This window comes from Cololabis saira, chromosome 19 (assembly GCF_033807715.1).
Source record: "Cololabis saira isolate AMF1-May2022 chromosome 19, fColSai1.1, whole genome shotgun sequence".
In the NCBI taxonomy this organism is placed as follows: domain Eukaryota; kingdom Metazoa; phylum Chordata; class Actinopteri; order Beloniformes; family Belonidae; genus Cololabis; species Cololabis saira.
This window is the reverse complement of record NC_084605.1, coordinates 31,656,235-31,670,631: the sequence shown is the minus strand read 5'-3', so window position 1 is coordinate 31,670,631 and position 14,397 is coordinate 31,656,235. Positions and strand designations below refer to the sequence as shown.

Here is a 14,397-nt window from a genome sequence, read left to right as displayed (position 1 = left end):
TTGTCCGTCGTTCATCTGCATCCTCTGTAATTGTTCTTCAGGATCCTTCATTAACATCTCTCAGATGATCGCCTGCGTGGGCCAGCAGGCCATTAGCGGCTCACGAGTTCCCAACGGGTTTGAGAACCGCTCCCTGCCTCACTTTGAAAAACACTCAAAAGTAAGATTCATCTGGTTCCTTTGCCTTCACACACGTATATCATACACTTACTGAGTCTGTAAACGGGAACATATGGCTGCGAGCCCCATTTTGTTCTGTCTATCTGACGTTTTCTTGATTGCAGTCATGATGCGTCTCATCCTAGTTTCAAGCTCAGCTCTGAAGTGTTTTGAAGTGTTTTTTTTCTGCTTGGCATCACTGTGCGTATGCGTGATCAGAAAGCATCCCATCATTCTCTGGGGCCTTTTCAGCTTATATTACCATGTGTCAAGGATTGTGGGTGAACGATGATGACGGCAAGTTCAGGGAAGATGACTTAGAAACTTGGAAACAGTAACAACCTTATGAGCTTTGTTAATTCCCCAACGGTTTCTCCTCAGTTGCCTGCTGCTAAAGGCTTCGTGGCCGATAGCTTCTACTCCGGGTTGACGCCCACAGAGTTCTTCTTCCACACCATGGCCGGTCGAGAGGGCCTGGTGGACACTGCGGTGAAAACTGCAGAGACTGGATACATGCAGGTAATACTGTAGCTGCCGGTTCCCTTGTTCCAGTAGTTTCTCTCCCATTTTGCTATTTCTGTTTGTTTTTCAACACTAACTCTTCGTTTGTGTCACTTTTGTCTCATCAGAGGCGTCTCGTGAAGTCTCTGGAGGATTTGTGCTCCCAGTACGACCTGACAGTGCGCAGCTCCACGGGGGACATCATCCAGTTCATCTATGGCGGCGATGGCCTGGACCCAGCCGCGATGGAGGGAAAGGACGAGCCGCTGGAGTTTAAGAGAGTGCTGGACAATATTCGGGTGAGTTCAGTCAAAAGTGAACTTCAGTGGTTGATGAAGCTCCACAGCTGTCAAATCTCCACATCTTGAATCCTGGGTCATAGAAGTGATCTTGATTTTACTATTTTAAAAACATGCCGAGTCCTACTGATCATTTCCCAAGATTAGAATTCACCAAATGTTTGAGTGATATTTTTTGATCATGTTCATTCAGGATTTTCTTCCACTGAAGATGTTAGTTCATCGCTATAGTTGCAGGTTTGAGTAGTTTCATCAATCTAGTCCCCCCTCTCTCACACTCACCTTTTAACTATGAGGTCCCTTATAATGACTCAATATAAAGGTGTTCTTCCTCTTCCTGGAAAAGAACAAACAGGTTAAAAATAACTTGTCCAGCTAGTGTTTAGGTTAAAAGGCGAGCACACGTAAACTGGGCAAAAAGGGGGGAAGATTTAAATTCTGATAAACTTCAAATGTTGCACCTTCCCAGATTGCTCGCTGAGGCAAATTCATTCATTGTTTTAAATCCATGGAATCATCTTTAAATGGTGTTTTATTGCTCCAATTTCCTGCTTTGCTCTTGAAATAAGGATTCATAAGCTTGCCTGACCGCAGACTCCGGTGACTTCGTAAACAGACCGTACATCCTCCGATGCGCTTTTATTAGATGAGGTGGAAATTGAGCATGAGATGGTTGAGGCATTATATGGAAATCATACATTGTTGAAAGTGAACATTGTCCATTGGTGACATTTCACTTTCATTTGTCATTATTAGAAATATGAAGAAATATGTGATTTTCTGCATAAACATATGAAGCAAGTACCGATTATTTACTGCATTTTCTGGAATATGATGCCCAAAAGGGCAGGAGGGTCCCCCCTTATGATCCAGGTCCTGGTCCAGGTTTCTTCCCTCCTAAAGGGGAGTTTTTCTTGCCACTGTTTGGCTTAAGGTTTTTCTCCCACTAGGGGAGTTTTTACCTGCCATTGTTTTGTAATAATTGCTCAGGGGTTTATGTTCTGGTCTCTGGAAAGCGTCTAGAGACAACTTTTGTTGTATTAAACACTATATAAATAAAATTGAATTTAATTGAATTGAAAAGGTTTAACTTTGTCGACACTGAACGTGAACTATAAAGATCAGATGCTTATATGTGCAAAGTAGGAAAAGTAATGCTCCTTTGCTGAGGAACGATTCAGTTGTGTATAAAAACAGTTGTAAAAAATAACCCTGAACTTTATATCCAGTTGTGAACGTTTGGTGAAAAAGACTCGAGTAGTCATGATTGTGATTGTGGCACAAATTATATGTCGACGGCTTTAACAATGGAGCCTTTTAAGGCTGTAATCAAGAATATAATGTTACTGTGAGTTGTAATTGATAGCATATGTTAGAAGGAAAAGGATTATTTGTGGAAAACCTTTGACTTCATGATGATTTACTCGACACAATCCATTCATGATGCCTTTGGATTTGCAGCTTTACAAATTAAGCAGCAAATGTGAGAAGGAACATAATTGAACATTATTATGTGATAATTCTATCTGTATATTTAGATATAATCTTTTATCTGTTTAGAGAAATCGAAAAATGATGATCAGAGGGAACGTAATTAGCTCGGCAGTAGCTGATTTGCTTTTTATGTTCTTGCTGGATTAACTGGAGTTGGTATTAGCTGTAACTGTTGAGCTGAGTGAGTGTGATTCTCTGTTCCCCCAGGCGGGCTACACGTGCCCAGATGAGCCGGCGCTCAGCCAGAACGAGCTGGTCCTCACTGCAGATGCCATCATGAAGAGATCTGACTTCTTGTGCTGTGGAGACAGCTTCCTTGAGGTAACTTTGTTCAAATAGGTCACAGCTCTAGTTCTGGGCTCGATTGGGTCTGAACCGACGGTTTTCAAGGTTTAATTTCTGAGGAAAAGCATTTCAGTCTCCATCAATCATTATCTCGTGGGGAGGCTTTTATACGTGTAATGTGGTTATTTTTAGTGTTGCTCTCTTGCTTCCAACCTGTTCTGTAATCTTGGGTTGAACTTCACAATGTTCTTCATTTTCTTTTTCTTTAACTTGTTTTTATTACAAATTATTCCAACTGGATTTTTTTCTTTTTTTAAATGTGTGTCTCTCATAGATGAATATATTTTTGGGCTCCTGTGAGTAAACCACAGGCTGAGACCAAGTCTTTACTAGATTCACACTCTGACTTTAGTTCACCAGTCAACTCTTTGGCACAAGGCGTTTAGTTGTAACTGACTTTGAGCTCGAAGCCTGGGGTTGCTATTGGGATTAATTCATCGGATAATTTGAAAAGAAAAGAAAAGTAATAGTTTTGCCAAATTTTGGTTTATTCTTTTTAGGAAGTGTGTTGTTAGTAGGAAATAATGCATGATCAAACTTTTTTATCTCATTGGATTTTATTTTCTTGCTTCAATTAGTGCTTCATGAAAGCATTAAACATCTGTTTTATATGTTTGACAGTAAATGTAGGATATGAGACGTCTTAAAAAAGAAAAGCAATGCTCTAGTCCAAGGATCGGCAACCCGTGGCTCTAGAGCCGCATGCAGCTCTTTAGCGCCGCCCTAGTGGCTCAAAAAAAGTTGAAATGTAAAGATTAATGTTGAAATACAATTTCAAGAATAAAGTCAAAACTTTGCCTTTTTTCTCAACATTTCAAATTTTCTGGACATTTCGACTTTTATTTTTTCTCAAAGTGCATAATGAAAAAAAAATCTTCCTCCTCTAAAATATTATTTAGATTTTTCTCCTGTCTGGCCCTAATACTCTTCCATAGATTTGCATAACAAAAACAGTAAAGTGGAAAGACATTAGAATGCTACATTTGCAGCCGAGGACCCAACTAATCTAGAAACATGCAGCATGTGTTGTCTTCATTCTAAGACTTATACAAGACTTTTCATTTTTTGCGGCTCCAGACATATTTGTTTTTTGTGTTTTTAGTCCAATATGGCTCTTTCAACATGTTGGGTTGCTGACCCCTGCTCTAGTCAATCAGCAGCATCTAGTATAGGCTAAGCCTGTCATGTTGTAACTCCACAATACAGTAAATAAGACAATGACACTCTGTCATAATGAGTATTTTCCGTACTTTAGATTTCTTTGGAAAACATAGAGTTTATGGATGTGTAGCTTGTAACATTTCCGCCCTTTTGTGAAGGGATTAACTGAAACTGGCACAGTGAAGTACCTGGAGGTAGAGTAACTGAGCACGCTCCGTTGGTGTTTATCAAGTCTAGAATGGTGTGTCAACAAGTTTTTAAACGGATGACTGATGCCGATGACTGTTTTTAAAATACATCTGTCCTTTTGTGATTGCCACATCGACCACTGACTGCTCGGTCTAATGAAAAGCTAACAGTTCAGTGTGGGTTTTTGTGATCTCTAACAATTGCATGACAGGGTGCAATGTTGCAACAAAATGCATCCAATTTGTTCTTTTTGAAAGATGTTAATGAAAGTTTGGATTTGACACCACAGACATTTATTCTGCTCCCTCACCCTCTTCCCCCGTAGGAGATAAAGAAATTCATAAAAAGCATGTCAGAAAAGATCAAAAAGACCAGGGACAAATACGGCATCAACGACAACGGCACTAGCGAGGTAGGCACCCGGCGGCGTGGAATAACGCGGTAAATGCAGATGATACACCCGAGTTTACTTCTGGATCTGACCTGCTGTTCTCTGTCCAACTCCTGCAGCCAAAAGTTCTCTATCAGCTGGACCGCATCACCCCGACGCAGCTAGAGAGGTTTCTGGAGACCTGCAGAGACAAGTACATGAGGTATCGTTTAAGACTGTTGGCTGGCCGACTGACCTGTGAAACGCATGACCTGCTGCCCTAGAAACCATGTCACCATCTGTTAAGTTATTTAAACAAGAGGCTCTTAAAAAATCCACATGCAGTCAGATTTAGATGCCATCCTCTACGTCAGTCTCTGGATAACTGACTATTTCTTTTCTTCATATTTTTCCTGGTATTTCAGAATTCATAATTTCCAGGAAGAGAAGAGTCATTAACTGCATCCTTAAATGTCACCCTCTCAGTTCCCGCATGAACATTTATCCACCCTGAAAGGAGCTGAAATGATGCTCGTCTGAGTGTGTGATGATTTTCCATGTGTTTCCTGCGCAGAGCCCAGATGGAGCCCGGCTCCGCAGTAGGCGCCCTTTGTGCCCAGAGCATCGGAGAGCCCGGCACTCAGATGACTCTGAAAACCTTTCACTTCGCTGGTGTGGCGTCCATGAATATCACCCTGGGAGTGCCTCGCATCAAAGAAATCATCAATGCCTCCAAGAACATTAGGTACACTTGATGTGTCATTACAGCAAATCTTCTACATATTCCTTCTGCATTTAAGCAGAGCGGGGGGTGGGAAAGACATGAAAGAAGCGCTTTCCTTCTTCAAAAGTGTCTCCGGTCTTTGTGTGGTCGTCTCTGGGAATCAACTGTGAATTATTGATGACAGTTTCAGCAAGAAATCAATCTTCTTTTTTTTTTTTGGAACTTAATTGGAACTTTATTTTATTAATTTATTTAGTTTTCAACAACAATACACCATATACATTTTCTTTTTTCTTTTTCAGCTGCATACAACATTTGTTATAGAGGTTAATTAACATTTTAAAAATGTAAATGCACCCAGTTGTAGCCAAAAGGCTAATTTCCATTGGCATTGTACACATTATACTTAAGTATTAAGCAAATAAAACAAGAGAAAACGACAACATAATTATTCACTCTAAAATATATGTATATAACAAACCCATAAATTAAAAAAAAATAAAAAAATCAATAATAATTGTCCACTCCAAGGTACATCGGATATGTATAAAAATGCATGCACCATATTTACTCTAGGAAAAATTGGCATGTGTATAAAATATGTGTACAGTATAGAGGGAATACAGTAAGAATTAGGCAGGTGGGCCGAGCAACATTGGGTAATAGACCTCATTGTGTTAATCAAGCCATGACATATCAATAAAGCGGCTCCACCGCTTAATAAAGGTGGATTTTTGGAGCCTTAATGAGTAAGTGATTTGCTCCATTTGATAGAGATCCCATACTTTTTGGATCCATATATTGTATGTGGGAGGAAGAAATCAATCTTAATAATAATAATAATAATGACTTGGATTTATATAGCACCCTTCAAGGCACCCAGAGCGCTTTACAGAAATCATTATTCATCCATACACATTCTCTCTGGTGGTGGTAAACTACATTTGTAGCCACAGCTGCCCTGGGGTAGACTGACGGAAGCGTGGCTGCCATATCGCGCCTAACGGCCCCTCCGACCACCACCAACATTCATACACATTCACACGGGGCAAGGTGGGTAAGGTGTCTTGCCCAAGGACACTACGACAGCAAACTGGGACAGAGCGGGATTCGAACCGCCGACCTTCGGATCATTGGTCGACCCGCTCTACCACCTGAGCTACTGCCGCCCCAATCTTGAATGGAAGCACTTGTTGTTGTTTAGCAACTTTAAAGGACCTGCAGCACTTTGATTGCAGCGTGATATCAATTCCAAAGGAGGTAAAATAAAAAAATTACTACATGTGATAAACCTGGTTCTCCATCACCGTCAACAGCTTAGTTCCACACTAAACGAGTTCCTCAGAAAACCCTGACTGCTTGAATCTGTGGATTAGAAATTATATTAGAGCATTAGAAGAACGATCTCTTGTGAGCCCCAGTAAAGGTCTCTCCGTGCCGCGGTAATGAATTCACCCGTCATCTGCTCTGATTAATATGCCGAGCTCTCTCCTCGTCTCTAAGCACTCCCATCATCACGGCTCATTTGGATATTGAGGACGACGCCGACTTCGCCAGGCTGGTGAAAGGGAGAATCGAGAAAACTCTTCTCGGAGAGGTATTCCAACTTGCTCTTTTTTCCTCCCTTTCTTTCAATGATCGTAAGCCATTATATTGAAGGAGGTGACTGACAGGCAGACGCGAACAAGCTGGAGAGCTGCAATAAAGCCGGATTCTGTCTTTGTTCTCTGCAGATTTCAGAGTACATCGAAGAGGTTTTTCTGCCAGACGACTGTTTCATCCTGGTGAAATTGTCCCTGGAGAGAATAAGACTTCTGCGATTGGAGGTGCAGCTTTTACTCTTATTTTCCTTTTTTAAAATTCACTTTAATAATGAAATTGTGACTTGTGGGTTGTTACAATGCAGGTGTTGGTTTTGTTTTCTTGTTTTTATTATTAGCTTAAATAACTAGTAGGAATTTCAAGAGAGGAGGTAACACATTGGTTTTCATAACTAAAAGTGGGGTTCATTAAAAAGTTTCACCCACTCTTGCTAATTTTATGAAAAAGTAGATTTTCTTGATTAAGGCTCTTAGAGATTATAGACCTCCTGTGGTCATGGTGCAGCTCTTCCACACACTAATTACACGAGAAAACTCACTTAATGATGAACGATTTAACATGTTTACTGTTGTGTAACTGAGTCAGTTCAGTGACCTTACGTTTTTAAAGTTTGAGTTACTGAGAAAACTTTAATATGCTTCATGAATGAACAAAAACAAACGGCAAAGCTCGTACTAGCCTCAGGTATCATTTCAATATTGATGATGCAACTTGTCTTAACTTTATTTTATTCTTTTAGCACTAATAATTCGCTGTTAGTGTTCCTCATGAGAACTAATGATCCCTTTGTGTCACTCCCCACCTTAAAGTAAGATATAGTTGGCACAGAAGATGAAACTGACCATCACCAGTGCCAATACTCACAACCAGTCAGAGAAACATCGTTCACCCGATTCTTTCTGAGCATTTTATGAGCAAGTTCATGAATCACAGTTCATATAATGAATACACTTGGATTTGAGAACCTGGGGCCTCATTTATAAAAGAGTGTGTAGGATTCATACTAAAAGTGCACGTAAACCCAAAAGCCGAAAATGGCGGGCGCAAAAAAAAATCCGGATTTATAAAACCGTGTGCATGCACACTTGCACGCAATGTTTGCTTTATAAATCACAGTCCAGCTGGAAGGTTGCGCAGGTGAATTCGCCTCATATCCCGCCCTCTACACGCCCACTTCATACCATAAATGGGCAATGCAAAGTAGTTCATGACTGTATTTGCATATAAATGAGCCTGCTGAGCCTGCAGCCTGTTTCTGCTGCGTGTCAGGATGAATGACACGTGTCGAGCCACCGTGCCACTGAATTTCACGGAGACTGAGATCGAGATGTCGTGGATGAGGTGGAGGACAGGAAAACAACATTATTTGGTGGTCACAGTAAAAGTATAAATAGTATATAAATAGTATAAAATAAAGCGAGTGAGTGGCAGCACGGCGTTGCTGCGCTAAACGCCGTGAGTGCCACGGACAGATGGTGCAGAAAAAAAAAAGAAGTGGTGTGATTTGAAGGTGGAGGCCAAGAGGTACGGAGCCCCTAAAGGGACACTGATTTTTTTTATATATATAATGAGTTTTACGTGCGCGCGTGAAACCTTTAAGGCTGATTTATGGTTCCTTGTTACACCAACGCAGACCCTACGGCGTAGGCTCTGCGTCGGTTTAACGTGGAACCATAATTTAGGCTTAAGCGCGCGTAAAGGTTTCAAACGCGCGTAAAACTCATTATATATATATGGTCACTGCTAATCTTGTTTTTCTCACTTGACATGAATTAACTCCCAATCTGGGTTCAGACCTGCTAACATGAATAATTTGCAGAGGAAAGCTGAAGATGGAAATTCTGGCTCTGCCTCAACAAGATGCAGGTGTTTCTTGGGTGTTTTTGACAGATTCCTTGCGTGTGTGAACTTTGAGGAACTTGTTGCTCTTGCAGAAACGGGGCATTGTCTGTGTCATCGCAGCTTTTAACATTTAGTTTGGCCTTCTGTTACTTGTACCCATCTGCAAGTGTATCGTAGTTGGTAAACATCACAGTATCAGTTTTCTGTAGGATTAAAAGTTAGATCTTTTGTTAAAGTTGAGCAATCCAAAGGATTGAAAGCTGCCCCCCCCCCCCCCCCCCCCTCCTGCGTCATTGATTTTTGCAGTTACATTATTCAGCAGTCTTTGTTCCTCTGCAGAGCAACAGCTTTGACAGCAGCAAACATGCGCTTTTTGATTGTTTTATTGATCCAAACTTTTGGCTTCCAGGTGAATGCAGAAACGGTGCGTTACTCCATCTGCATGTCTAAACTACGAGTCAAGCCGGGAGACATCGCGGTGCACGGCGAGGCGGTGGTGTGCGTGTCCCCACGAGAGAACAACAAAAGCTCCATGTACTACGTGCTGCAGACGCTAAAAGGAGAACTTCCGAAGGTCAGAACTGCGACTGTGACGTAAACTTATCTGTTAAAACTGCAGACAGAACTAGATTAACAAGAAAGATGAGAGTTTTTCCTCAAATCTGGGTAGGATTCAAATGAAGGCGCAGCGGCGGCCTTGAGTAAATGTGACTGCTCTTATCTCTCACTGGGAAGGTGGTGGTTCAAGGGATTCCCGAGGTCGCCCGCGCTGTCATCCACATCGACGAGCAGAGCAGCAAGAAAAAGTACAAGCTCCTGGTGGAGGGCGACAACCTGAGAAGCGTCATGGCAACACACGGGGTGAACGGAAGCAGGACCACTTCCAACAACACGTATGAGGTATGAGCCGCACCCGCCGGCTGCCGTTCAGTCTGCGTCCAATTAAAACGGCTCTGCAAACATCTGTCACGTTAATGTTGACAGATGATGTCTGTGATTAAAATGCATCACGTTTTATAATGAAAGGTCTTCCTGACATGATTCTTTTAGCATACTTTGTTGCAGGACAGTTGGATGAAGGCTGATTACCTTGAAATTTAACATATTTATAATTGTTTTATACAGAAGTTAATTATATTTACTTGGAAAAGCAGCTTTGTTTTCCGGGATAATCTTTTCTGTTTTTCGTGGTATTTTTATTTTTTATTTTTTGGTCGTGTTTTATGGGATAATCTTTTCTGCCCTGCTTTTAGGTACAATTTAGGTATAAATACACCAAAAAACAGGTTGTAAAAAAAAAAAATACCATTAAAATAATTACACCGGCTTCCGGTTGGTGAGCAGATGGAGTAGACGTGTTTCGTGAGTGCTCCCGTGAATGCCAAACTTTTTAAACCACCAAGCCCTCAAACTTTCAAACTTTTTCCTTTAAAAAGGATTCCCTGTTGCTGTTTTTCTTTTTTTTTTGTCTCGAACGAGCCCACTTACCTCCGAGATGGCTTCAAAGAGCGGCAAGTCGGGCAAGAGGGACGATGCTGGCGCTGTCTTAACCCTGGCGGCCATTACCACGTTGCTGGAGGAACACCGTGCTGCCCTGGCCGCCGAGTTCAAAAATACTTTCAGTCAGCTCGACTCCAAACTCGACCAAACGCGGCTCGCGGTCGAGGACCATGGCCAACGTGTTTCGTCCCTTGAACTCGCCACAGAAGACCTCAGCCAGCGAGTTACGGATCTTGAAGGCATCTGCTCGACTCTACGGGATGATAATGCTCGGCTGAAGGCTAAGGTGGTGGATTTGGAAAGCCGGAGCCGAAGGCAGAACATCCGTATCCTGGGCTTACCGGAGTCGACCGAGAGCGGGTCTCCAGCGGCTTTCTTCTCCAAGCTGCTGTGTGAGTTGTTCGGGAATGATACGCTGCCGTCACCGCCGGAGATAGACAGAGCGCACCGCTCCCTCGCCGCCAAGCCGGCCCCGGGACAGAGACCGCGCCCGGTCATCCTCCGCCTTCACCGGTACCAGACGAAAGATCTCCTCATCAGGGAGGCGCGCCGGAGGGGAAAGTTGGAATATCGCGGCCACACCGTCCGGGTCCTGGAGGATTACAGCCCCGAAGTTGCCAGCCAACGAGCGGAATACAGCAGAGTCATGTCGGAGCTGTACCAGCTGGGTCTGAGGCCGGCTCTGCTCTTCCCCGCCCGGCTCCGGCTCACGCTGTCCGGGGGGGCCAGGAAGTGGATCGGCTCCGTGGATGAGGCGCGCAAATTCATCACGAGTCGCAGCAAAACTTCAAACCCGCCGAAACGGGACTGTTGGAGGCTGTCACGACTCCGCCTGCAGCCCGGTGCGGCTCACTGACGCTCACGGACTGACTTTTTTTTTTTTTTTTTTTTTTTTTTTTTCTCTCTCTTTTTTTTAACGTGAGTCACATTATTCCTTAGGGGAGGGTGAGCTCGCATTATTCCTGAGGGGAGGGTGAGTACCCCGCGACAACCAGTATTTTCTCTGTTAGTTTGACTGCCCCTTTGCAAATATTATTAATTTGCAGTTCTTTTTGGTTATTTGAGGGAAGGGGAAAACTGGGTGGTGAAGGGGGAGAGAGGGAGAGGAAGAAAAAACAAAAAAAAAGACAGAAAAAAAAGAAAAAAAGCTTTTCCGATTTACCTATAAGTTTTGTAATAATTGTAAGCTGTTAACCTTACTTTTACGCTGCTTAAGTCGGACGTTTTATATTTTATATTTTTGTACAAATATTTCTGGGCTCATATCGGGACTTCCAGGTCAAGATTTGAGAGGGTATTCCTTTTTTTTATTTACATCTACACGTTTTAAGGTGCTAATATGTATACGCCCATGATACGGGAGCAAAAGCTATTAGTGTGTAGGATAGGAAGATGTGTTATTGCACTATGTTTGTTTTGAAGAGCTTGCTGCTTTTTTTTAATTTTTCTATAGCAGCTGTCTTAGTTGGGGAGGGTGGGTCGGGGGGATATGTCACTGCCAGAAACTTTGCATTAACTCTTTTCAACTCATTACTTAATGTGGGTCACATTCAACCTCCTTTCCGTTCTCTTTTTTTTTGCCTAGGTCATTGTGCACACCTAATTTTTCTTCTTAGATATTATGAGTAGATACTTGAAGTTGGTGAGCTGGAATGTTAAGGGTCTGAATCACCCTGTTAAAAGGAAGAGGATCTTCTCACATCTAAAACACCTTAAAACAGAAATAGCCTTTCTACAAGAAACTCATATTCGCAGTTCGGATAATAGCCGCCTGTTCCCGAGGTGGTCAGGGCAGAGATTTCACTCCTCCTTTCAAGCTAAGGCCCGAGGAGTTTCAGTTCTGATCAGTCAGGATGTTTCATTTGAGCAGCACAATGTGATTTCTGACAAGTTTGGTCGCTACGTGATCGTTTCTGGGAAATTATTCAATACATTGGTCGTACTTGTGAACGTTTATGCCCCTAATTCAGATGATGCAGTCTTTTTTGAACGACTGTTTTCACTGCTCCCTGACCTTAATACATATTCTCTCATACTTGGTGGTGATTTTAATTGCTGGCTCGACCCAGTCCTAGACCGATCCTCTACCAACCCCGGCACAGCAAGTAAGTCAGCCCGTCTTATTCAGGCGTTCCTTTCTGACTACGGTGTTTGTGATGTGTGGCGTTCTTTACATCCATGTGACAGAGAATACTCCTTTTTCTCACAAGTGCACCACACATACTCGAGGATTGATTATTTTTTTATTGATAATCAACTGATTCCCCTGGTTCATTCCTGTGCTTATCAGAGCATTGTCATTTCCGACCACGCTCCTGTGGTTCTAACCATGTCCCTTCCTGACCTACCTCAGAGAGACAGACAGTGGCGATTCAATTCAACTCTGCTGTCGGACACAAATTTTGTTAAATCAATGGAAACGGAAATAGCCTTTTTCCTATCCACGAATATTACTCCAGGAATGTCTAGTCTAACTGTCTGGGATTCCCTCAAGGCTTATCTCCGGGGACAGATTATATCCTACACTGCTAGGGTGAGGCAAAAATCTTATAGGGAGCGATCAGACCTTGCCCGCCAAATTAAAGAGGTCGATGAAGAATATTCTCGGACTAAATCCCCAGATCTTTACAAAAAGCGGCTAGAACTTAAAACTAAATTTGACCTGCTTACCACTCACCCAATTGAACAGTCACTTCTGAAAAGTAAAACCAGGTTTTATGTTTATGGAGACAAATCTGACAAATTATTAGCCAACCAACTTAAAGGCTCTAAGGCTAAACAAAATATTTCTAAGATTCGATTACCAAATGGCCATGTAACTACAGACCACTTACTCATAAATGAAGCATTCAGGGACTTTTATACCCAGCTATACACCTCGGAATCTCAGACTGATCGAGATGAGATTGCGGACTTTTTAAATAGTCTTAGTATTCCCAGTCTTTCACCAGATCTAAGGAAGACATTAGAAGAACCGATATCCCTGATGGAAATTACTCGAGCCATTTCTTCACTGCAGTCGGGTAAATGTCCTGGCCCTGATGGCTTCCCGGCGGAATTTCTAAAGAAATTTTCTACTTTTCTTTCCCCATTGCTATCTTCAGTTCTTTCAGAATCCTTCAGCCACGGTTCCCTCCCTCCTTCTTTTTCGGAGGCCTGCATCACCCTCATAGCTAAAAAAGGGAAGGATCCTACTGAATGCGCCTCCTACAGGCCCATCTCCCTCTTAAACACAGATGCTAAAATCCTAGCTAAAGTCCTAGCCCATACGCTGGAGAATGCCCTCCCCACAATTATATCTGAAGACCAAACTGGCTTCATTAAAGGTAGGCAGTCTTACTTCAACACAAGGCGACTGTTCAATATTATCTACTCTGCCTCGGAGGCTATCCCTGAATGCGTTGTCTCTCTGGATGCGGAGAAAGCATTTGATCGCGTCCAATGGGATTATCTCTTTGCTGTGCTGGACAGGTTTGGTTTTGGTCCGAACTTTGCTCTGTGGATTAAACTTCTCTATTTACACCCAACAGCCTCAATTCGTACTAACTCTCAACGGTCAAAACCATTTAATCTGCATCGTGGAACCCGTCAGGGGTGCCCCCTTAGTCCCATGCTTTTTGACATGGCTATCGAACCGCTTGCCACAGCGCTCCGATCTTGTGAGGATGTGTCCGGTATCTGGAGAGGTGGCAGGGAACATAAGGTCTCGCTTTATGCCGATGACCTCTTGCTTTTCATCTCTCTCCCTCTGGCCTCATTACCCCCTGCGCTGTCACTTCTCAGTCAGTTTGGGAAACTCTCAGGCTATAAACTGAATCTCAGCAAAAGTGAGCTTTTCCCTACCAATCTCGAATCGCATGCTTTAGACCTTTCCAATTTTCCCTTTAAAATCGCAAATGACAAATTCTCCTATTTAGGCATATCTGTGACAAGGAAACACAAAGACCTGCTCCAAGAGAATCTTATCTCATTGTTAAATGAGACCAAACAAACCCTTACACAATGGTCACCCCTGTCAATGTCTCTTGTGGGTCGCATCAATTCAGTCAAAATGACCATTTTACCTACATTTTTGTACCTTTTCCAGACCTTACCACTCTTTATTCCTGGTTCTTTTTTTCAGTCCCTTGACTCAGTTATATCTTCATACCTATGGCGAGGTAAACGGCCACGTTTGAACAAAACTCACCTTCAAAAAATTAAGTCTGCAG

At 42.6% G+C, this 14,397-nt stretch overlaps 1 protein-coding gene across 2 annotated transcripts in view; it reads left to right on the top strand.

The window, feature by feature from the left end:
• The window catches only part of polr3a (polymerase (RNA) III (DNA directed) polypeptide A), a 34,760-nt gene that overhangs the window by 16,339 nt on the left and 4,024 nt on the right, over positions 1-14,397 (top strand). Inside the window, exons 18-29 of one of the 2 annotated variants that reach the window (XM_061708537.1) lie at positions 42-160; positions 541-678; positions 789-959; positions 2,661-2,774; positions 4,118-4,153; positions 4,474-4,560; positions 4,659-4,741; positions 5,093-5,263; positions 6,746-6,839; positions 6,976-7,068; positions 9,096-9,260; positions 9,422-9,586. In XM_061708537.1, the coding sequence (XP_061564521.1) occupies positions 42-160; positions 541-678; positions 789-959; positions 2,661-2,774; positions 4,118-4,153; positions 4,474-4,560; positions 4,659-4,741; positions 5,093-5,263; positions 6,746-6,839; positions 6,976-7,068; positions 9,096-9,260; positions 9,422-9,586 (1,436 nt within the window). The remainder of the gene's footprint in view (positions 1-41; positions 161-540; positions 679-788; positions 960-2,660; positions 2,775-4,117; positions 4,154-4,473; positions 4,561-4,658; positions 4,742-5,092; positions 5,264-6,745; positions 6,840-6,975; positions 7,069-9,095; positions 9,261-9,421; positions 9,587-14,397) is intronic. The other variant, XM_061708538.1, reaches the window with a different exon arrangement.